Consider the following 23,027-nt stretch of genomic DNA (forward strand, 5'->3'; position numbering starts at 1 on the left):
ATTCCCTTTCAGGGCACATGCCCAGGTCGTGGGCTCGATCCCCAGTGTGGGGCGTGCAGGAGGCAGCTGATCAATGATTCTCTCTCATCATGGATGTTTCTAATTCTCTCCCTCTCCCTTCCTCTCTGAAATGAATAAAAAATATTTTTAAAAAAGAATTTAATATAATTGTTACCTAAATACGTATGAAGTTATTGACTAGTAACTGAATAGGTAAAAAGAACTCTGAGGGATTATGGAGTAGCAATTGCAGAAAGCAGCTACCATCCCCAGAAGGAAAGGAACCAAGGGAAGAAGTTGCAATTATTAAAATTTAAAAGATAAGAGGATATTCAGCCATAAAAATGAACCAAGTACGGATACATGCTACAGCTTGGATGAGCTGTGAAAACATTATGTGAGGTGAAGAAGCCAGGCACACAAGTCCACATATCAGATTCCATTCATATGAAAATCCAAAGTAGGGAAATCTATAGAGACAGAAAGTAGATTAGTGGTTACCAGAGGCCGGGAGGGAGAGGTGGGGGTATAGGAAGGGATAGCTATAGGGTACTGGGTTTCTTTTTTAAAAAGACGTGGTAAAATATATATAAAAGTTCTACTGGACAGCACTGCTCTAGAAAAAACTAGCCAAATATAAGACGCAAACTCAACAGACATCACATGGGTTGTTTTAAAATTAAATACCACTTTATACTTTTCTTTGCACCTAGCACACACATTTTTTGAAAAATAAGACATGCCATATTAGTCAAGGAGTTAACAAAATATAAGCATCCACATAGAATATATTCTCAGGTGACTTCATTTCCATAGCTTCTCAGAGAAACACACAATTCTTTTGCTTATCAGCCAGTGTTGGACCAGATTTAGAATCCACAAGGCTGCAGGGAGGTTCCACGCCACCACCCTGATGGATGACTTGTGTCCACACAGCACCATCAAGCTGGCTGGTTTCCACCAGAAAAACAATGGAGATGTCAGTCCAACCTCCCCTACCCAGCGTCCAATTCCACGCTGCAAACCCCTGCGGGATCTCAGGCTTCATGGGATGGGATGGTCAGACCTGGCGCTTCATGGGAGGGGTCAAGGGAAGAGGGCGCTGACCGTTTGTCAAGACCTATCAGGAAAACCAGAATCCCCGCCTCTAGACGAGGGGACCCCGGGGTGGGAGGTGGGGGGGGCGGGGAGGAAGACCACAGAAGGACTGAAAGTTTAAACCTTAGTTTGGTAGCTTCGTGGCTGCTAGAAAGGAGAGAGAGGCGTGATATTTAATGTGCTTGGAGCATTCAGGAGGGCTTGGGGATAACAGAGCCATGAGAACAAATAAAGATTCAGGGATGTGAGTGGAAAGCCGATGTCCCCCTCCCCTGAATAGCAGCGAGACTGCATTTTAATTCCCCGTTTGTGTTCTGTTCGTGTAGGACTGCAGCTTGACCTTGAAAAGGGACATTTGTTATCTCCTGGATCCTTCCTCCATACGTATAAGGCCTCCTTTCCAGTCAGTGCCACCCCGCTATTCTCTTCCTCATGAACCATTGATGACTACCAGGCCTCCTGTGATAACTTTAAGCTGCTGCCGGGCATTCAAGGCCCTCTAAGATTGGCTTCCACTGCTAATTGCTCCAGGCTCATCTCCCACCACCCTCCCTGGCTCCCCTGGTGACCCCTCCATCCCTCCCCATTTCTGTGCCTTTGCAAACACGGGCTCCTCTGCCTGGGAGGTGGGGGTGGGGATCATCACTGGACTTTCCATGCTTTGTCCAAACCTTAGGTAGATTTGCCAATCATCAGTGAGTGGGGCCCAAAGCACCTCCATTTTGAATACCCCATTCTAGGCTCAGGGCCTGACCATTAGCAGGACCCCCAAAACTGACATTTTCTGTGACACCCCCCCCCCCCCCCATTGCACCTGGCCTGTCCTGCCAGTTTCTGGGTGTTTGTGTCTCCCCCTGCTGGCCTGGAGGGCAGGAACCACTCTTTACTCTTTTTGCCCTCACCATCCAAATGCTCAAAAAATAGTAAATGCCTCGTAAATCTCATCATTGCATTGAGTTGACACCTACCCTAAAGGTTAAAAGGCCGTTCACTGTCGGCTGCCCTCTTAGGCACGTGAGACACAATACAGAAGTGGTTAAGATACAATACAGACACGGTTACCACAGGCAACTGAGACAGTTTTTTTGAAGTCAAGGAACTAAATCAGTATTAAGCACAATCCATAAAGGTTAATGAGCTACCAACACTGGTCTGGTAACACTGGCATCCTGCCTGTGAGTTGAAGGATGCGAGGGAAGCAGTAAGTGTAGCTCTAAGCAGTCATCAGTGAGTGGGGAGAGGCCCTGATCCTACGGGGATATGTGACCTGCCAAATGGGCCCCGGGGAGGAAAGAAGGAACGGCAGTTCCAGCTTCCCAGGAGGAGCGTGTCGGCCCCTGGGGGTTTAAAGCAGGCGTCTCTCTCAATGACTAGGCTGTCAAGGTGTGCGATCCTTGGGCTACCTGCACCAGAACCACCCGGGCCGCGAGTTAAGAGTTAAGCGTGCAGACGCGGGGACTCCACCCGAGTCCCACTTCGTCAGAGTACCTGGGATTGGGGTGTAGGAATTTGCATTTTCAAAAAACTCCCTAGGGGGTCCTTAAGATTTGCAAACCTTTTCCTGCCATTCTCGAAAATACACAGTCTAGAGGAAGAAGGTACGGACGCAGCCAAGAGGGGGCTGCGGCTCCGTTTCTGAGGATGTGTGTGCCTCCCAGACATGTGCCTGGGGATGAGGACCAAGCAGGGAAGATGAACCAATAACTCGGGCTTGGTGTGTCGGTGTATAATGAGAATGGAGGGGAGGGGAGCGATGCTCTCTCTGAAGTGAGCACCCCCGCCCCCCATCTTACCAGAGGGCACTGGTGGGCAGGAGAATACGATAAAGCAGCCAGATTGCCTGTCCACCCTTTTAGAAGCGAGGCCATCACCTTTTGTAAGGCGGAGAGGGATTCTTCCCCCCTCCCCCGTTATGGGCTGCTGTGCCATGACTCTGCCCCTGTCCTTATTCTCCCCGTCTTCTCTGAGCTTCCCAGTGCCTCTGGGGGTAGGGGAAGGGGAGTGGGGGGGAGCAATCAAGTAGTTCACAGAACCAAAACCAAATTAGTTTCCCGAGTGGATCCACTGGTAACACGCCAAGCACATTTCCCTGGGAGGGCACAGGCAATGGGAAGGCAGAAATGCATTTCCTCCAGGCAGACGACAGGCTGACCCACCAGCCATGTGACGTCGACACCAACGTTACCGCAAACATGGAATCACGCGTGAGAGGGTAGCCAGCAGGCCTGCACGTGAGGCGGGGGAAGGCGGGACGGAGAGGCCTCCAGCCTCGCGCGGGGTCTGGAGAGGGCGAGCGGAATCTCGGCCTGGCCTGAGCGCTGAAGCATGTGGCGAGCTCTGGTCCCTGACTGGGGAAGCCCAGTTGCCAAGGGCGAGGAGGGCAAGGCCTTCTAAACCCGCTGGACTCACCGGGCAGAGGCCGATTCCCGACCACCCACCGGGAACACTGCATTCGTCCTCCCCCCTCACCCCTAACATCGGAAATGTCCAAGACCACGATAAACATCACCTCTGCCGGAGACAAAGCCCTTTCAAGATCCCCCTCCATACAGTTCCCGGCTTTTAAAAAAAAATAAAACTTGAAAGGCGAGATTTAGAGTGAAGAGTTGAACCACCGTGGGCACGGCTTGCGCGGTTGCGAGTGGAGGGGAGGGGAGTCTCCTTCGGGTGGGCTCACTCCTTCTTGGTGTGCTCCAGGACTCGGTAAGGGACGCCGGGGGCGCTCCGGGAGCTGTGTTCTTCCTGCATGACGGGCAGCGTGGCCGGAGCATAGATCTCGGAAATGCTGTCATTGTTTTCCAGGGCCCCGTAGGAAAAGGAAGCTTTGAGGTCGGGCTGGACTACCATCCCCTTGTCATGCATGTTCTGCATCCCTGAAATGAAACCCATTTCCCCCCAATCATTATGTGGGGAGGGGGCCGAAGGAGGCTGTGCCTGCCGCGGTCCCACCACAGAATAACTAGAGTGCTCGAGGGCTAATCGTGTGCATTGCCAATTTCCTGAATGCTTTAGATCGAAAAAGGACACCCATAAATATACACTAGAAACATTACGGTTGCTAAGCAAGAAGGGGTGCATCTTCAGGAAATAGGCACACAGACCAGCCACTGTCGGGAGAAACCCTGGGTTGGCCCTAGAGCAGCTGTGGGCAAACTACGGCCCGCGGGCCGGATCCGGCCCGTTTGAAATGAATAAAACTAAAAAAAAAAAAAAAAAAAGACCGTACCCTTTTATGTAATGATGTTTACTTTGAATTTATATTAGTTCACACAAACACTCCATCCATGCTTTTGTTCCGGCCCTCCGGTCCAGTTTAAGAGCCCATTGTGGCCCTCGAGTCAGAAAGTTTGCCCACCCCTGCCCTAGAATGAGGTGGGAATATCTGTTTGGGCCGCGAGGGGCGTGGGACCACAGCTGTGCTCTGAACATGGTAGATGCCATCACTTTTCTGCTGGATGAAATTAGGACCCAGGAAACCTCATTAGACTGTTGACAGAGGAGGTAAGTTTTGTGTCAGGGACGCGTCATAGTGACAGACGCATCACGATGGTCAGAGGGAGAATTCTGGCCTGAACATTAACGTCCCCGATCCACATGTAGGGGAAGGTGTGATTTATCTTACTGCTTCTGGGCACACTGATGTCGCATTTCTACTTACATCTGAGGGCTAAGACTTTAGCCATGAATTCCTTTAACTTTATTCTACAACCCCCGCCTCTCCCTAGTCAGGTGGGACCTGGTCTTTTCTGAGACCAACTCTTACCTTGTAGGGAGTTAAGACCCTTCCAATTCTCTTGCTCCCATGCTGAGTCATAAGACACTGAATGCAAAGTGATGTCTATAAAAGCGCAATGATGATAATAACGGCTGACACCGACTGCTTAATAGGCCTTAGACACTGCGCTAAGTGCTTTAAATAGTAATAGTAACAACAGCAATAATGATAATACCTACACATACTGAGTGTTTAGCTGGGGGCAGACACTGTTTTTAAACGGTTATAAAGTTTTATCTCGTTCTATCCTTGCACCTACCAATAAGGAAAATGAGGCAGTTGGAGGCCACAGAGCTGTTAAGTGGCAGTGCCACCAGGATTCACGCTCAGGGGGTTTAGACTCCGAAGCCCATACTCTTAAGTGGAATGCTGTGTGGGCCACCCTACACACCTGCACGTAATCTCCAAAAATCCCAAGACAAAGAGATGCTCCTCTCCCCGTTTTCAGGACAAGACAGATCAGAGAGGGGAAGTAACTTGCTCAAGGTCACACAGCTAATGAGAGACAGAGCTGGCGTCTGACACCAAAGCCCGTGCTCTTATCCACTCGACAGAGGGGCTGGCAAGACCCAGTTCGTGGAAGGACCCTTGTTCCCACGCTGCACGAGCCTTAGCTGATGGTCATTTGAAGGACACAGTTGAAGAGTCTGTGGCCTGAATTTGGGGGGTAGGGGGAGATGAAGGGGTGCGGAATCCTCAGGGAACAGAGTTGCCTCACCAGGGGCGGGTTAGCTTTCGGATTCTGTCAATGCTCTCTGGCCACAAACCACCAGGAGCACACCTGAGTCTAACAAATCTGGCTTTACCGGCCCATTGCAATGAGGGAGGTGGACAGCATGGGGAATGGGGGTGTGTAAGGAAGAAGGCGTTACATTAGACAGGACTTGTTATTTGGGTGTGTGTTGGGTGATTGGGGAGGGTTTAAGGAAGCAGGACTTTGCTTTGGATTAGAAGCTGCCAGGAAGTGGGGGTAATTCTACCATCGAGGATCTTAGTGATTCTTATCCAGAAGGAGAGAAGACCAGACTAAGGCTAAAGCTGTGATTGGTAAAGAGCGGCAGTCACTCATGAGAGGGGGATGGTTGCTGCTTTTTGTGGTTTGAACAACGCTCCCGTGTCGTCTGGTTCGGGCATGATTCTGGAGTGGCCCTGTTTGCGCCCTGATCCGTCAGGGTCACGGGTGGCCTGTCTGAGGTGGGTGTTCTGTGAAGCCCTTTCTGTTCAGCCAGGCGCCCCGAGGCCCAGCTCCCACCTGGCAGGGGCTGCTTTTCTCTCTCTCATTCTCTTCATGCCTTTCCGGTGCTAGAATTGCCTAAAGCTTCTCCAGGTTGTGGCAGGTAGTGATGCTTGGGGATTTTAATGCCTCCTCAACAGTAGCTACCCCAGTCTAGGCAGACTGAAAGCAAAGTCCAAATGCTGACCAGGCAAACCAAATAGCCCGAAAAGCCACTCTGTTTAAGCAGTTTTATTCTTCAAGTTCCACCCGGTACCAGGTCAAACACGTGTTCAAAATTTTCACAGCTTTTTTTTTTAAAGCAAAAGGGAAGTGGAACCAAATGTAACCAGGCATCTACCATGTCCCAGACGCTGTGCACGGGGGCCTTGGACATGTTATCCCACAACCCTGAAAGGAGTCCCAATGCACAGGTGAGGGTCAGAGGCCAAGGCCACAGAGCGGGTAGGGGGTAGAGCTGGGATTTGAATCCAGATCATCGGAACTCTAAGCCCAAGCTCTTCATAGAGCAGAACACCTGTCTACTCAGAGGTGTGTGGCCTGCCACAGCCACAGGGCGGGGCCTCCTTTCCTCAACACCTACTTCCCCCTGGTCACAGGGTACAACTCGGAAGCAAGAGCCACACCCACAGACAGGCCACAGAATGTTGATCGTTAGGGTCACCTTCGGTCACCTTCTATTTTCTACCCGAAAACGCATCTGTATATGAGCATATACGAATACGCATACAGGTATATACACATACACAGTTTGTCAACACACCAACACACAGACACGGACACATACTTGCACACACACAGGGTTGACACCTCACCTATCTGGAATTCAGCTATCCAGCGCCCTCATCTCATCTATCCGGAACACAGCCGAGAACAAGGAAGTAAGCAAAAAAGGCATCTGAGCAGCCAGGTTAGAGGTTTAAAAAGTCCATGCACTAAAGCTCATGCACGTAACGCCTCGGAGAAGCCTGAAGGCCCCAACTCAGAGCTTACTTATTTTAATTTCATACACAATCCAAACACGCTGGGTCCAGTGAGAACACTGACACGGAGTTGCTAGGCCGGTAACAGCAGGAATTGCGGGCTGGTACCGGTGAGAATGACAGACAACGGCTTTATGGCAAGAGGCGGGGAGATAATGTCACAAGTAGACACACACACCCTGGGGTCATTGAGGGAGGGGCACCTCAGTCAGCTCTGAGAACACACCTACGTCACGGAGCTCTGTACGAAGCAGCACTCTGTGCCATCAACGTGATCACATTTTGTTCATCAGACTGTCGTAAGGAAGCGTGGGGGAGAGTTCTAATAGATTGAAAATAAAAATTGTGAGTTAAAGAGTGACAACTAGTGGTCACTGGCAACTCATAGAATGCAGGTCAGCAGATGTGGATGGGGCTGGCCCACCGTCCTAACTTTTCCAACCGAGACCCCTTTAGGCTGGACAGAGACTCTCCAGTCTCCACAGGCCACCCACTCCCTTTTGTGCAACACTTTGCTGATTCACACGTTGGTGTTACTGTTAGGCCTTAAAGACGTTCGAGCTTGTGCTTCTCAGCGTGAACCCTTAGCTCCCTGGGGAAGTAGGTTTTCTGGAGCAATCCACTCCTTTGTGGTCTAAGGAGTGAGGTTTTAGTATCTGAATTTCATTCATCCTACTTGCTTTATTTTTTTCTTTCTTTCTTTTTCATTCATTCTACTTTCCTTGCCCTCTCTGATCACTCCATTCCAACTAGATACATGGGTTTTTCCTTTTGCAGGCATGAAGCCTGGTGCTGCAGATCATAATTAATTATATCCAGCATGAATCAGGATTGTCTTTAAAAGATCCCAAAATAGACATGGGAACTGGCAAGATGTGCTCAAAACCAACTGAGGCTCCTCGGCCATGGCCTCCTCTTTTGCACAGAGACTAAAAGAAGAAAGAAAAAAAAGAAAAGAAAGAAAGACAATCACACCATTAATGGCACAGCACACGTCCCCTGTACCAAACCCAGCCGCAGGCTGTCTTCTTCTTAAACAGGAAGTAGCAGTCATTCTATATGGATGAGCAGGCCAGCTGGAGACACGGGATTTTAACGTTACCTGGCATGGCATCCATGGAAATATAGGGCTCAAATGGAATGGCCTTCTTCCTGTTCCGTGTGATTAAGAAGACGCCCAAGAATGCGATGAGGCACCTGAGGGACAGAGAGATAAGGGAGGAAGAGAAATAAGGCCAGAGTGAGGCTGGGAGAGATCCTTTCAAACCCAGGCAATGGAACACAGGTAGAAAGAAGGCTGCAGGCTGCGGAGGTGGGTGTTCACTGCAGAGCAGCCCTGAGAGGCTGCTGGGCCTGAGATCAGCGGGGAGCAGACGTGAGATGAATAATAGCTCCACGAGCCCTACACTCTGCACAAGCCTTAATCAGGATAAATTAGACTCGCCCAGGCGAAACTCTCACAGTCCTTTACTTCCACTGAGCCTGGATCTCAGAACCTTGCCTTTTAACGTATTTGTTTTCATTTAAAATGTTCTCTAAAGCCTAAATGTAATCAATACAGGAGTAGAGAAAGTAAAAATTGGGAAGTCCTTGTACTCTCCCAGCCCCACTCCCTCAGGCAGGTGTATATTCTTCCAGAGTAATTCTTTGTTTTTTTCCTTTTCCCTGGAGCCTGGATAAACAAGCACACTTTCTAAAAACGGAGGTATGGCCTGGCTGGTGTGGCTCAGTGGTTGAGCATCAACCCATGAACCAGGAGGTCATGGTTCGATCCCAGTCAAGGCACATGCCTGGGTTGTGTGTGGGCTTGATCCTCAGTAGGGGGCGTGCAGGAGGCAACTGATCAATGATTCTCTCTCATCACTGATGTTTCTATCGCTCTCTCCCTCTCCCTTCTTCTCTCTGAAGTCAAGAAAAACATATTTGTTAAAAATAAATAAAATAAAAACGGAGGAATGATTTTCATGCAGTAAAGCGCACAAACCCTATGTATAGAGGTCCATCATTTAATCTGTGTACACACACGTGTGTTCGCCACCAGATCAGCAGAGAAGGCATTTCCATCCCCCACCCCCCGCCCGCAACTCCAGAAAGTGTCCCTGACCTCTTCCCAAGTCATGCAACCCTCCCAGAGGAAACCACCATTGTGACTTCTCTCACCACACATTCGATCTGCCTGTTTATGAACTCTGGAAAGCTACCTCATAGTGGGTATGACTCTCTTTATGGCTAGCTTCTTTCAGCCAGTAAATGTTTTTAAGATTCATCCACTTTATTGTGTGTCTGTGTCTTAGTTCATTATTTTTAACTAGAGGCCTGGTGCACAAAATTTGTGCACTGGGTGGGGGGAGCGCTCAGCCCGGCCTGTGCCCTCTCGCAGTCGGGGAGCCCTCAGGGGATGTCCAACTGACGGCTTAGGCCTGCTCCCTGTGGGCATCTTTAGCACTGCCGCGGAGGTGGGAGAGGCTCCCCCCACCGCCGCTGCTCTTGCCAGCCATAAGCCCAGCTTCTGGCACACTGACCACCAGGAGGCAGCTCCTGCATTGAGCGTCTGCCCCCTGGTGGTCAGTGCTGTTATAGTGACCAGTCCTTCTGTGGTTCGGTCAATTTGCATATTAGCCTTTTATTATATAGGACTAGAGGCCCAGTGCACGAAATTTGTGCATGAGGGGCGGGGGGGGGGGGCATCCCTCAGCCCGACCTGCACCCTCTCCAATCCGGGAGCTCTCAGGGGATGTCCTACTGTTGGCTTAGGCCTGCTCCCCGTGGTTCTCTGCTGTCTGCGGGGCCCACTTGGTCACTCCCGGGTCACCGCAGTGATGGCCAAGCAGGCCCTGCTCTCAGCAGCCGTCCCCCAGGACTGAAGGACTCCAGTGGGGCTGAGAGGACTGGGCACCGCCTTCTTTGTGTCAGAGTGATGGTTAATTTGCATATTACTCTTTTATTAGATAGGACTGTTGTGTTGAACTCATTATCTGAATATACTACAATTTGTTTTCCACTCTCCTATTGACAGACATTTGGATTATATCCAATTTGAGCATATTATGAATAAAGCTACTGTAAATATTCATGTATAAGTCATTTTTTTGTCAATATATGTACTAATTTCTTTAAGGAATATATCTAGAGGTGGAACTGTGGGATCTTAGACTACACCAGTGATGGCGAACCTATGACACGTGTGTCAGAGGTGACACGCGAACTCATTTTTTTGGTTGATTTTTCTTTGTTAAATGGCATTTAAATATATAAAATAAATATCAAAAATATAAATCTTTGTTTTACTATGGTTGCAAATATCAAAAAATTTCTATATGTGACACCGCACCAGAGTTAAGTTAAGGTTTTTCAAAATGCTGACACGCCGAGCTCAAAAGGTTCGCCATCACTGGACTAGACTATACATTAAAAAAAAAAGTAACTTTTTTTGTCTAATGTATCCTAGACATGGTTCTATGTCAGTACCTATAGACTGACCTCAATTTTTCAAAATGGCACCGTGGTACTTTATTACATGAATATATTATAATTTAATCTGTTTCTACTGCTGGGCATTTAGGTTGCTTCCAATTATTTGCTTATACCATTGATTTTAAAATTAATGTGTTTTTGTGTCCCATTTCAATTATTTTCCCAAAATAAATTAGAAATGAAATGCTACATCAAAAATATGCTCATTTAAAATTTTTATTGATATGGCCAAATTGTCCTCTCCCACATTAAAGAGCTTCCCACAGTCTCCTCATCCTCTGGCCAACGTGAAATATTATCAATCCTATTAATTTTTGCAAAATGTCTCATGTAGCTTCAATATGTATTTCTTTGATCTGAGGTCAAGTTGCCAGGCCTTTCATGTGTTAAAATGTGGTTTTTAGAAATGATAGGGAGATGAAAGCCCAACAGAGAAGAAAGGAGAGGAAATGAAGCCCTCAGGGAGGAAAGTGCTCACCTCTGGGGAGAGAGCGCCAGTCCCTGCCACTCCGGCCCTCAGGGATTGCCCAGCCCTCAGGGATTGCCCAGCCCTCAGGGATTGCCCAGCCCTCAGGGATTGCCTGGCCTCAGGGATTGCCCAGCCCTCAGGGATTGCCCGGCCTCAGGGATTGCCCGGCCTCAGGGATTGCCCAGCCCTCAGGGAATGCCCAGCCCTCAGGGATTGCCCAGCCCTCAGGGATTGCCCAGCCCTCAGGGAATGCCCAGCCCTCAGGGATTGCCTAGCCTCAGGGATTGCCCAGCCCTCAGGGATTGCCCAGCCCTCAGGGATTGCCCAGCCCTCAGGGATTGCCCGGCCTCAGGGATTGCCCAAGAGGCCGAAGCTATAAAGGGAGAGAGGCGACCTGCCTGGAGCTGTACACGCAAGGCCCTGGGGCCAGAGGGGAGGCCGGGACTCACCCCAGTGCAAACATGCAGATGTGCAGCGCGTCCTCCCCGATGAAGTCCAGGTAAAATACTGCGCCTGCAGCAAATAACACAAAATGCGAGTGAGCTGTTTTCAGATCACCTACTTGCCAGTCTGTCTGGGATTTGGCTAAGCTCTCTTCCCTGTAGGAAACCAAAGCGATCACAACATGGTGACCGCAGCTACTAAAATATTAGGAGAACCGAATTAAAGCCACTCCAGGGAACAGATTGTCTTCTTTCCCCCCTTTCGACGCCCCTCTTATCTCCATCATTTTTTAACTTTGTATTTTGAGACAATACTAGACCCACAAAAGTAATGCAAGGTTTCCATGTACCCTCCCCCAGCTCCCCTCAGTGAAAACAATACCAGGAACTAGGAACTAAGCTACACACCGTATTTAACAGTTTCCACATGCTCCTCTTCCCCATCTTTTTTGTTTTGTTTTAAACATATTAAAAAAAAATGTTTTTTTATTGATTTCAGAGAGGAAGGGAGAAGGAGAGATAGAAACATCAATGATGAGAGAGGATCATTGATCAGCCGCCTCCTGCATGCCTCACACTGGGGATTGAGCCCACAACCCGGGCATGTGCCCTGACCGGAAATCAAACTAATGAACCCTTGGTTCATGGGTCAATGCTCAATCACTGAGCCACACCAGCCAGGCCACATTGGTTCTTAATGGCCTTTTTTAACTCTGAAGGTTTTATTATTTTATTTTATTATTTTTATTTTTTTAAATGTATTTTATTGATTTTTCTAAAAATATATTTTATTGATTTTTTTTTACAGAGAGGAAGAGAGGGATAGAGAGTTTGAAACATTGATGAGAAACATTGATCAGCTGCCTCCTGCACACCCCCTACTGGAGATGTGCCCGCAACCAAGGTACATGCCCTTGACTGGAATCGAACCCGGGACCCTTCAGTCCGCAGGCCGACGCTCCATCCACTGAGCCAAACCAGCCAGGGCAAGGTTCAATCTTGGTCAGGGCATATACCTAGGTTGCAGGTTATATCCTGGTTGGGGTGCGTCAGGAGGCAACCAATAGATGTTTCTCTCTCTACTCCCCCCTCCATCCTCTCTCTTTAAAATTAATAAAAACACTTCCTTGAGTGAGGATTAAAAACAAAAACAAAAAAACTCTAACATGCTTGCAGCCTCTAAAGCCACCACAGAAAGAAAAAAAAAATTAGGGGTAGAGTAGAAGAAAAGAAGAATATAATCATCATCATCTCAACATCGTCGTTGATTGAGTTCCTATTTTGTTGCAGATGCTTCATATACTCACAATCTCCAAAATTTATATAGAAGAAATTTGTGGTTTCTTGTCCAATGGAGGCTGTGGCGCTAGCAGCTGATGGCAAAGATTGTTAGAGAAGCCTTGCATAAACTCTACAAAGTAGGGGGCGTTTGGATTGTACATATTTCAATTTCAGGAGGTAAGTGTTGTTACTTCTATTTTATGAATGTAGAACTTAGGCACAGAGAGGTTAAGTGATTTTTCCCAGAGCCACACAGCTCTGTGTCTATGCTGGGATGCAAACACAGGTCTTTCTGGCTCTAAATCCTGTATTTTCTTCTTCTTTTTTTAACCTCACCAGAGGATATGCTTTTATTGATTTTAGGGAGAGAGGGAGAGAGAGAGAGAGAGAGAGAGAGAGAGAAAGAAACATGGATGGTTGCCTCCCCTTCTCACTCTGATAGGGGATTGAACCCACAATCTAGGTATGTGCCCTGACCAGGAATTGAACCTGCAACCTTCTGTGTATGGGACAACGCTCCAACCACCTGAGCCACCCAGCCAGGGCTAAATCCTACACTTTTTCCGTGGGCAGAATGAGTCCATGGAATTGGCCTTCGGACCAAGGAGGAGCCCCCTCCCTCCACACGGGGGTACTATCCCTGCTGCTAAGGCAGGAGACAGAAACCTAGCAACTGGCAACACTTACCGGCTGTGATGGCGATGGTTGTGGACAGAATGTAGCCCACGCTGGCAATCAAAGAGGAGTCGTACATCTGTGAGGCTTGACTTAAAAACCTGCAATACAAAAGCACTCTGGTCAGTGGGCTGTGGGGTGCCGGAAAGGCTGGTGAAAGCTGGTGGCAGCAGCCGCGGTTTGAAATATGAAGATGATGCATCCCTGGGCTCGTAAAGAAGCCGTCTGTGTGTCTCTAGGTCTGAGGCCCCTGCTTTGCTCCTCTTCCTCCCCAGATTCATAACCAGAGGCCCATCCCCGTCCCCCAAGAGGGCCGTGCCTTCCCCGCTCACACCTTCAACCACGTGGTTCTTGTTACTGGAAATGCCCTTCCCCTCATGTCTGGGCCCCCGAGCCCCCACCCCACTAACAAGCACCATTCCTGGTGGCGTTAACACTCCAAGAAACTCTATTCACTTCTGACATTCTGTCTTGTTAACAATTTTTTTTAAACAAATTTTCTTCTTAATTAAAAAATAATGTGATCACTGTAATATACAGGGGTGGGCAAAAGTAGGCTTATCACTGTGAGTATGGGACAGTTTATTTTTATATTATAATCATAACCTACATGTCTTTTTTCCATACACACAACTGTAAACCTACTTTTGCTAACCACTGTTTATAGGAGAAAGAGGGGAAACTGGAATGATTCCTAACCTCTCTGTCTAGGATAAAACTGCCGTTGTTTTAGGATCTACTCTTTGTCCGTTCTCTGTGTACTATTTTAGTTATTCATCTGCTTACACCTTAACATACTTCCCACTCGACAGTCATCATGTTTACCGGGCTGCCCCCGTGAAATGGAGGAGAGTGGCTGTGGCTCCTTGTCTGTGTGTGTGGAAGGCCCTGCATGGGCCTCGCACACAGTAGGCCCTCAGTGCATGTGGCTGACTGGGTGAGGGAGAAGCTCCCAGGGGGGGCGGGGCATCCGATCCGTCCTTGTAACCCCTGGACCGCTGGGCACAGAGCCCGGCACTTGGCAGGGCCTCAGAGGTGAGGACCAGACTCGTTGCAGTTGGATGAAGAACAGAAACAATGGACAGAGGAATAGGAATACTGACCATCAGAGCTGATAGGCAAGGGATGGCATCCTCGGGGCGGTGGAGAGAGCTTCCTGTGGTTCTCTCAGGTAGGGACTGCTACTCTCATTTGCAGACAGAGAATCTGCATCTTAGGGAAGCTGAGGGGAGCCGGGAGAGCAGAGGGATAAGGGCCGTGGGCAGGGAGCAGGGTGCCTGGGTTCAAACCTCAGCTCCACCACTTCCTGGCCTTTTAACCTCGGCCTTGACTGTATCATCTGCCGGAATGGGGTGTTGTGGGATGAAATGAATTCACGTGGAATCGGTGAGAGTAGAGCTGGCTTACCCTGGACATTAGTCACTCCCACAATCCCTCGAGGCCACGCCGGTGGACAGGGAGCCAGGCCGCTGGAGAAGCAGCCTCACGCGTCACACTGAAACCCGCGCAGCTCACCCTCCTGCCCACACAGCACGGTCAGCCTCCTGCCAGGCCCACGCGGGGCACCAGGCTCAGATGTAAACAAGGCCCAGGCTGCCCTCAGCCTGGATGCTTCTGACTTAATTCTTGTGCGTAGAGAGGGAAGCGACCACCTCGCTCTTCCACGTGGGAAGCTTTGGGGGCGATTTCCTGAGGACAGGAAATGACAACCTCCTATCGGACAAATGGGTGCCTCGCGGGCACGGCACAGCTCGAGTCCCTGACACGGACGCCTGCCTGGGAGCATGCATTTCTCACAGTTTGAGGCAGAGGGCCAAACACATCCACTCCAGGCTTTGTCTTTTAAGCCACAGAGCCCCGTCCGCAGGACAGCTAAGTGAATTAGCAGCCCCCGCTCTCCCCACAGCGGGTGCCAAGCCCTGGCGGAGGCTGCATCTGAATGCTCTGCCTTCCCTGCGGCTTCAGAAACAATGTAATGAGGCCCAGAAAATGGAAGAGCCGCAGAGGAGAAGAACATGCAACTCACGCGGCTTGATAGATGGCCGTGGCCACCATGCACACGAACATGACGTAGAAGATGGGGTAGTCGAGCTGCAGGTTCCCCTGGATGGACAAGACGAGCATCCCGGCCACGGCCTTCACTGTCACCACCGTCATGGAGCCTGCAGGGAAGCACAGGCGTGTTGGGGTCTCAGGAACACGGAGGGGGTCAGACCCTGACAGTCAGTTTGTAACCCCAAAAGGCTTGTGAAAAGAATGGAGGGAACCCGGCACGGCCAACCCAGGGATTCCCGTGGTGAGAAGACGCTGTTTGTCCCAGATCGCAGGAACTTCTCCCGGGAGCTGCCTGCTGTCTGTGCTGCTACATCAAAGAAGCGAGGAAAGTAAAGCCTTGACAAGTATTTCCAAGCGTCGCTTCTACACCCCTAAGAGCAATGAGTTCAGGTCTCTGTGTCTGGAACACAGTGGAAGGCCCGAACCATCTTTGAATGGATGAATGAACTTACTTTTTTTTTTTTTCAATATAGAGAATCATTGATCGGCTGCCTCCTGGATGCCCCCTGCTGGGGATGGAGCCCACAACCTGGGCATGTCCCCTGACTAGGAATCGAACCGTGACCTCTGGGTTCATAGGTCGATGCTCAACCACTGAACCACACTGGCCGGGCTAAATGAACTTCTTCTGAGTATCATCCTCATGGCAACCACAAGAAAAACATGTCATGTGTAAAGAGTTCTTTTTAAAAACATGTCTTTGGACAGAGGTCCCCCAATGTTTCAGAACCGTACCCCCAATGTGTATGCACATGCTTTTCCAATATACATGTGCTTATTATTCTACAACGACAGTCATGGAACACTGTGCGAATATGTATGTACATTATGAAATGCTTATACGTGTGTACATTATGAAACATGTGCAGGAAATACCACCGAAAAGGTGGAGATAGGATAAACTCTAATATGTTCTTCTCCCAGGCCTGGGGGACCCCTTGCTCACCTCATCACGGAGATCATTGCTGGTGCAGAAATGACTCCTAAGCTGAACCTGTCAGGTCCCCCGGCGAAAGCAGGAGGTAAAAGAAACCTCCCCCAACTAGGGTGCAAATGGAGGCCCTTATTCTGGCCGAGATGCTCTGCCTTCCTAGCTGCCTCAGCTTCTGCTCATCCTGCCTTCTCCTGCCCATCGCACACGCGGCTTCTGGGCCCCTCGGTCCACAGACTGGTTTTCAAACACCCCAGCCAGTTACGACAGCCTTCACCAGGCTGCCCTTGTGAGGGAGAAGGGGACAGAGGAGAGTGGCCAAAGGGCCTCGGGACCTTCCGGGCTTCCTACTCAGCAGGAGAAAACGTTCTGGGGCCACGAGCTTCCGATCCACGTTTAAAACAAAGTCCTCAAGAGATGGACCACCGACACACGTTATAACACGGATGGACCCCTAACACATCATGCTCAGTGAAAGAAGCCAGTCACGAAAAGCTGCACAGTGTATGATTCCATGTCTATGGTTCACCCGGAAAGCCAAGTCCGTAAACAGAAGGGGAGCCAGAGGTCAGCCAGGGGCTGGGAGGAGGAGGAGGGAATGGGACTGACGCTAATGGGTCAGGGCGTCTTTGGGAAATGTTTGAAAAAGTTTGAAATGTGATTATGACAGTTACATAACTCTGTGAATACACGAAAAGCCACTGAATCGTGAACTTTCTGGTGTGTGAATTCTATCTCAATAAAACTGTTTTTAGAAAAATCAAAATAATCAACCCTGTCTTGTGGTGGCACCTCTGTGTGTTCCTGGAGTGAGGGCCCGCCATGGGAAAGACAGAAGCGAAACAACAGGTGTGGGCACTTGCGCTTGTCTCACTGAGTCGCCCCTTCGCCCCCTCCCCCCCACCCCTCGCCCCCCCAGATCTGGGTGTTCTCTTTCGCCCAGTGTCGGAGGACAGTGCGGCTTCATCAGGGAGAGTGACCGGGAGGAGCAGCAGGGAGCAGGGTTCCCCCACCCCCTCCTTCCCCGGGAAGCACAGGTATTCATCAAAGCCCCAGTGAGTGACCAAACACTGTGCGGGTTAGCGCCTTGCCCCGAGCTGATGTAGGAACCACTTCCCCCATGGCACCCGTCCCTCTGAGATAGCGGTTCTCAACCTGTGGGTCGCCACCCCTTTCACAGGGGTCGCCTAAGACCATTGGAAAACACATATATAATTACATATTGTTTTTGTGATTAATCACTATGCTTTAATTATGTTCATTTGTAACAATGAAAATACATCCTGCATATCAGATATTTACATTAGGATTCATAACAGTAGCAAAATTACAGTTATGAAGTAGCCACGAAAATAATTTTATGGTTGGGAGTCACCACAACATGAGGAACTGTATGAAAGGGTCATGGCATTAGGAAGGTTGAGAACCACTGCTCTAAGAGGAAAGGAAAAAAAGAGCAAAATCAGTTCTTGCCTTTGAACCCACAAGTCCTTCCTAAGCTCTGAGTGGTTTTGCGTGGACCCCACAGGACTCTGGTTGAAACCTGCCCCACCTCTGACCTCTGTGCCGTAACCTCCCAACCCTCCTGACGCTCGTCTTCTGATACCAGTGTAATGAACCCAGTTATTAACTAACAGGAAAGGAGCAAAGGGAAGGCCAAATACCACAGGCCTTCATTTGTGCAGCCTGGCCAGGAAGCGGCAGGTGAACACTGCCCAGGTCCATTCCCCGCGGACTACCGGGAGAAGGGCCTGGACAGGGCGAGAATGGACACACGCCCAGGAAAGGCTGGGTGAGATAGGGAAGGTGCTTGTCTGTCAGCCACACCCGGAACAGGTCACTGGCCAGAGGAGGCGTGGCCACTACAAGTGTGGGAAGATTTGAGATACTTAATACTTAAGTTCCTAAACAAAGGAGTTTGTGCTCTTGTGCGCTTGACTCCCGGGCTGAGGGGGGTCTCACGCCCCTGCATTGGCCCCTGAGGTCACAGCTATGTGGACCCCACACAATGGGACTGATGGACTGCAACCAGCCTGGTGCTGAAGGGACCCAGCTCAGAACGGAAGCTCTGGACCCTGGCTCTGCGTCTGGCTCTGCTGAAGCCCAGCTGCACATCTTCCAGGACCAGATGAAGGGAAGCGGGACTTTAGGAACCGAGGGATGCAATTCCACGCAAACAAAGCTTTCTACCACATCTCATCCTCTCGGGTAGTGGGGGGGGGAGGGGGAGCACTCCAGAAATGCTCATTCCAGTGGAACCCCAAGAACCCCACTCCCACCAGCAACGGAGAAAGACCATCCACGTATTTCTTCTATAACATGCAGTTGTCACCCCCAAATGGATCTGTCCCCTTGTTTACTGCCATTTCCTCTTCAGGATGGAGGCCCCGCAGGGCCGGTCTGTCCTGTGCAGCACTGCAGCCAGTTTCCAGCACCATCCCGGCACTTAGGAGCCTTGGCACCTGAACAAGAATGCGGGACGCAGCCAGCGAGGTGACGGAACGCACGGGAGCTGCCCCCGGCCAGCAGGGACCTCCTGGCACTCCTCGGTGACGGCAACACTCGATGCCCAGACCCCCACTCACCGAGTAACGCCACCAAGAGCAGAATCACCACGATGTTGTTGACGCTCTTCTCCTTGTAGAAGTACAGCAGCAAGCAGAACAGAATGATCTCCACCAGCTACGGGAAGCAGCAAGAGGGGGTCAGCGGGGGCCACGGGGACAGGCAAGACCAGGAGGCCCTGGGGGGCTGGGCTGGGGGTTATGCTGCTGACTTCATGAGTCGCAGACCCTCAGGGTCGAAAGGGCATTGAAACACCCAGCATTCCCCGAACTACTGACGGGATCCTGTGGGGAAGGCGGGGAGGCCGAGTGACTGTCGAATATCTGGACGACACCGAGGAGTTTGCTTCATGGCTGAGCTTGGAGGGTGAGGGGCTGGCCCCACAGCCCCCCTGTCTTGGATGGGCAAGAGTCATCAGGCTGAGATGGTCTCCGCCCACTTCGCTGCTACATGGGTCACCCCACTAAAACTGGGGGTCGGTCAAAGGGGGATGCTTGCTCACGGAGAAGAGCTCTCTGGCGCAGTAGACAAGTATATACGCCCCTGGCCTCCTAGACAAGCCTCCAATGTGTGCGGCTCAGTAGGGTAGAAAGAAGAGGACACCAGCCCAGCCAGCGTGGCTGTGTTTGAACATCGACCTATGAACCAGGAGGTCAGGGCACATGCCCCGGTTGCCTGCTTGATCCCCAGTAGGGAGTGTGCAGGAGGCAGCCAATCAATGATGCTCTCTCATCACTTTTGTTTCTATCTCTCTCCCTCTCCCTTCCTCTCTGTAAAAAATCAATAAAATATATATTTTTAAAAATATATGTTTATTGATTTCAGAGAGGAAGGGAGAGGGAGAGGGATACAGAGTTAGAAACATCGATGAAAAACATCGATCAGCTGCCTCTTGCACGCCCCCTACTGGGGATGTGCCCGCAACCCAGGTACATGCCCTGGACCGGAATCGAACCTGGGACCCTTCAGTCCGCAGGCCGATGCTCTTATCCGCTGAGCCAAACCGGCTAGGGCCATATTTTAAAAGAAAAGAAAAGAAAGAAGAGGACACGAGTCAGGGAGGCCCCCGTTTGACCTGGGATCTGCTTCTGAACTAGCGGTGTGACCTTGGGCAAGTCACTTCTCTAAACCTCAGTTACCTCCTCTGTGAAATTGGGATGATAATTCTTACCTTACACGGTATTATCGCAGGCTCACTTAATGAACACAGAAATAAGCCGGAGACCACTCTCACCATTTTATTTATACTCAAGTAAATTGGCACCATAATTCAGAATTATGGTAAGGTCACAACCCCAAGCTTGTAAATGGCAGAGCCAGGATTTGAACCTGGACAGTCTAACTTAAAGTCTGGCCCCAGGGCCCACGTGCTGTACTGCTAGGCTACACTCCCCGAGGCCAGGAGGCCACAATGTCTGGCATTTAGTAGACTCTTACTATTAGACAATGGCAAATCTAAAGCTTGACAAGTTCCCCCATCTTGGATTAACAACTTGTCCTTTCTACTCCTCAAAGGCTCAGACCTTGGGCAACACTTCCCCAAGAAGCAAAGCCAGCCCCGGCACCCAGCACAACTAAAGCAGAACCATCCGGCAATGGCTCGGCTCCATTTGCCTACCCCAGCCTCCTACCGGAGTTTATTTGTTATAAAAACCAATGCAGATACATTAATGGGCATTTTGAAGAGAAAATTTTAGAAAATTCCTCATAATGAGAGACCGCAAAACACAGCTGTTCTCATTTTCCTGTTTCTTCCTGTTTTTGTCACAGTGAATACATATTTTACCTACTTGTCATCACAGTCAACGCACAGTTTTGTACCGGGCTGCTTTTGGTTACCATCAACAATGTTCATGTTTTATGAAGTTGTCATAATTAGCTATAATGGCTGCAGAACAGCCCATCCAGCAGATGGAGAGAGTTATTGAGCATCCCCAGCCATTGTGCGTGCGTGCAGGGGGGCCCATTTTTCGGCCGTTCTTCCCGAAGCCTAAACGCAAGCTGGAATGGCACGCGGCATTCTCTCGTGAGAGGGCCGTGCATGAGTGGGTGCCTCTGGGCAGACCAGGGGTTCTGTGGGCGTGTCTCATGTACTGTTTTTTAACCCACAGTGTCTGGCACCTAACAGACTCTCAGAAATATTTATTGATTTGATCTGGCTGCATCTCTCTGGCTGGCAGCGCTGTCTCGGTCACAACGGAAGAAGATCAGCTGAACCGCCCCCGAGCATGGTGTTCCTCTCCCCACAAGCAGCCCAGGGCCAGCGACTCCACCCGTTTAGAGAAGGAGACGGGGCTTCCGGTTCAGTGACTGGGCCAAGGCCACACCGCCAGACATTGTGGCCTCCTGGCCTCAGGCAGCGTAGCCTAGCGGTATAGCACGTGGGCCCTGGAGCCAGACTGTGAGCTAGACTGTCCAGGTTCAAATCCTGGCTCTGCCACTTACAAGCTTGGGGTGGTGACCGTACCATAATGCTACTTCATAGAATTATGGTGTCAATTTAATTACTTGAGTATAAATGGACTCGAGCCTGTGTTGAGGGTAAACTTTTTCCTACACAGGTGGGTCTTCGGCCCTGTCCTGCAGGTAACTAACTGCTGGGGCTGGTCCGCAGGGAGGTGACACAATCCCCGTCTTGGGGACATCTTTCTTCTGTCCTGTGGGAAAGCTGAGGAAAAGGGGTGCGCGGTCCCAGGCTGCCCACGTCAGGAGGGCACAGTCAACACTGGCGTTGGCAGCCATGGTGAAGGACGGTGGCACCGAGGCCAGGCAGGCCTGGCTTTGAGTCCTGCTGCGCTCTCATGGGACTCAGAGCAAGTCAGCTACCCTCCCTAGCTCCGGTTTTCTCATCCAAAAAATGGAGAGAAAAACACTTACTTTACAGGGCTGTTGAGAGAACCTGAGATGATACACAGTGCCAGGCTGGGGGCAGGAACACACCAGCAGCTTTGGCAAACACCTTCAATGTTTTCCTTGACTAGTTTATTTGCAGACCTAACACGGGATGTAACTGGGCCGAGAGAGGACTGAGCTCTGGCTGGGCGTTCAGGGGACAAAGTTTTCAGCGTCTGCCGTGTTTCTATCAGCTCCTACCAGCTGCCCAGTGATACTGGGCAAAAATAAGTAAATAACATGTTGTAATTGTTAACATTTTTAACTTTCCTTCTTACCATTAAAGTGTGAAATGCTCCCTGTAGAAATTCTGGATGATACATACAGATGAAGACAAAATAAAGCTCAGTCATAATTCTATCTCTTCAAGACAACTACTGATGGAACTTGTTTTTGCATCTAGTCTTTTATAGATACACTAGGGGCCCGGTGCACGAAATTCGTGCACTGGGTGGGGGTGGGGGGGAGAGTGTCCCTCAGCCCAGCCTGCCCCCTCTCACATACTGGGAGCCCTCAGGCGTTGACCCCCATCACCCTCCGATCGCCTGATCGGCCCCTTGCCCAGACCTGACACCTCCGCCAGAGGTGTCAGGCTTGGACAGGGGACCCCCATCTCCCCTCGATCACTGGCTCTGGCCCCCGCCCAGGCCTGAGGCCTCTGGCCCAGGAATCATGCCAGGGCAGGGGACTCCCATCTCCCTCTGATCGCTTGCTCCACCCCCCGCCCAAGCCTGACGCCTCTGACCCAGGCTTCAGGCCTTGGCAAGGGGACCATCATATCCCCCCAATCCCCGGCTCCGCCCCCCACCCAGGCCTGATGCCTTGGCCAGAGGAGTTGACCCTCATCACCCTCCGATCGCCAATCACCAGATCGGCCCCTTGACCAGGCCTGAGGCCTACGGCAGAGGTGTCAGGCCTGGGCAGGGGACCCCCAGCTCCCCGCGGTTGCAGGCTCTGCCCCTGCCCAGGCCTAACGCCTCTGGCCGAGGCGTCCAGCCCAGGCAGCGGGGACCTGCAGTGGCAGCGGAGGGCACTGCGATCGTGGGCTTCTCTTTAGGCCCAGGCAAGGGACCCCTAGCTCCTGGGACTGCCAGCTTCGACCGTGCCCAGCTCCCATCGCTGGCTCCACCCCTACTTCCTGCTATCACTGGC

The 23,027-nt window shown here is 50.6% G+C and overlaps 1 protein-coding gene across 1 annotated transcript in view; it reads right to left on the reverse strand.

The window, feature by feature from the left end:
- Positions 1-668: 668 nt before the first annotated feature.
- Positions 669-23,027, reverse strand: part of NIPAL3 (NIPA like domain containing 3) — a 39,860-nt gene continuing 17,501 nt past the window's right edge. The window contains exons 7-12 of the mRNA XM_081085936.1: positions 19,004-19,100; positions 15,459-15,594; positions 13,445-13,533; positions 11,483-11,546; positions 8,193-8,287; positions 669-3,971 (exon numbers count right to left, since the gene is read on the reverse strand). Of these exons, the coding sequence (XP_080942062.1) occupies positions 3,772-3,971; positions 8,193-8,287; positions 11,483-11,546; positions 13,445-13,533; positions 15,459-15,594; positions 19,004-19,100 (681 nt within the window). The 3' untranslated portion in view covers positions 669-3,771. The remainder of the gene's footprint in view (positions 3,972-8,192; positions 8,288-11,482; positions 11,547-13,444; positions 13,534-15,458; positions 15,595-19,003; positions 19,101-23,027) is intronic.

This window comes from Myotis nattereri, assembly GCF_964212035.1.
Source record: "Myotis nattereri genome assembly, chromosome: 3".
Taxonomy (NCBI): domain Eukaryota; kingdom Metazoa; phylum Chordata; class Mammalia; order Chiroptera; family Vespertilionidae; genus Myotis; species Myotis nattereri.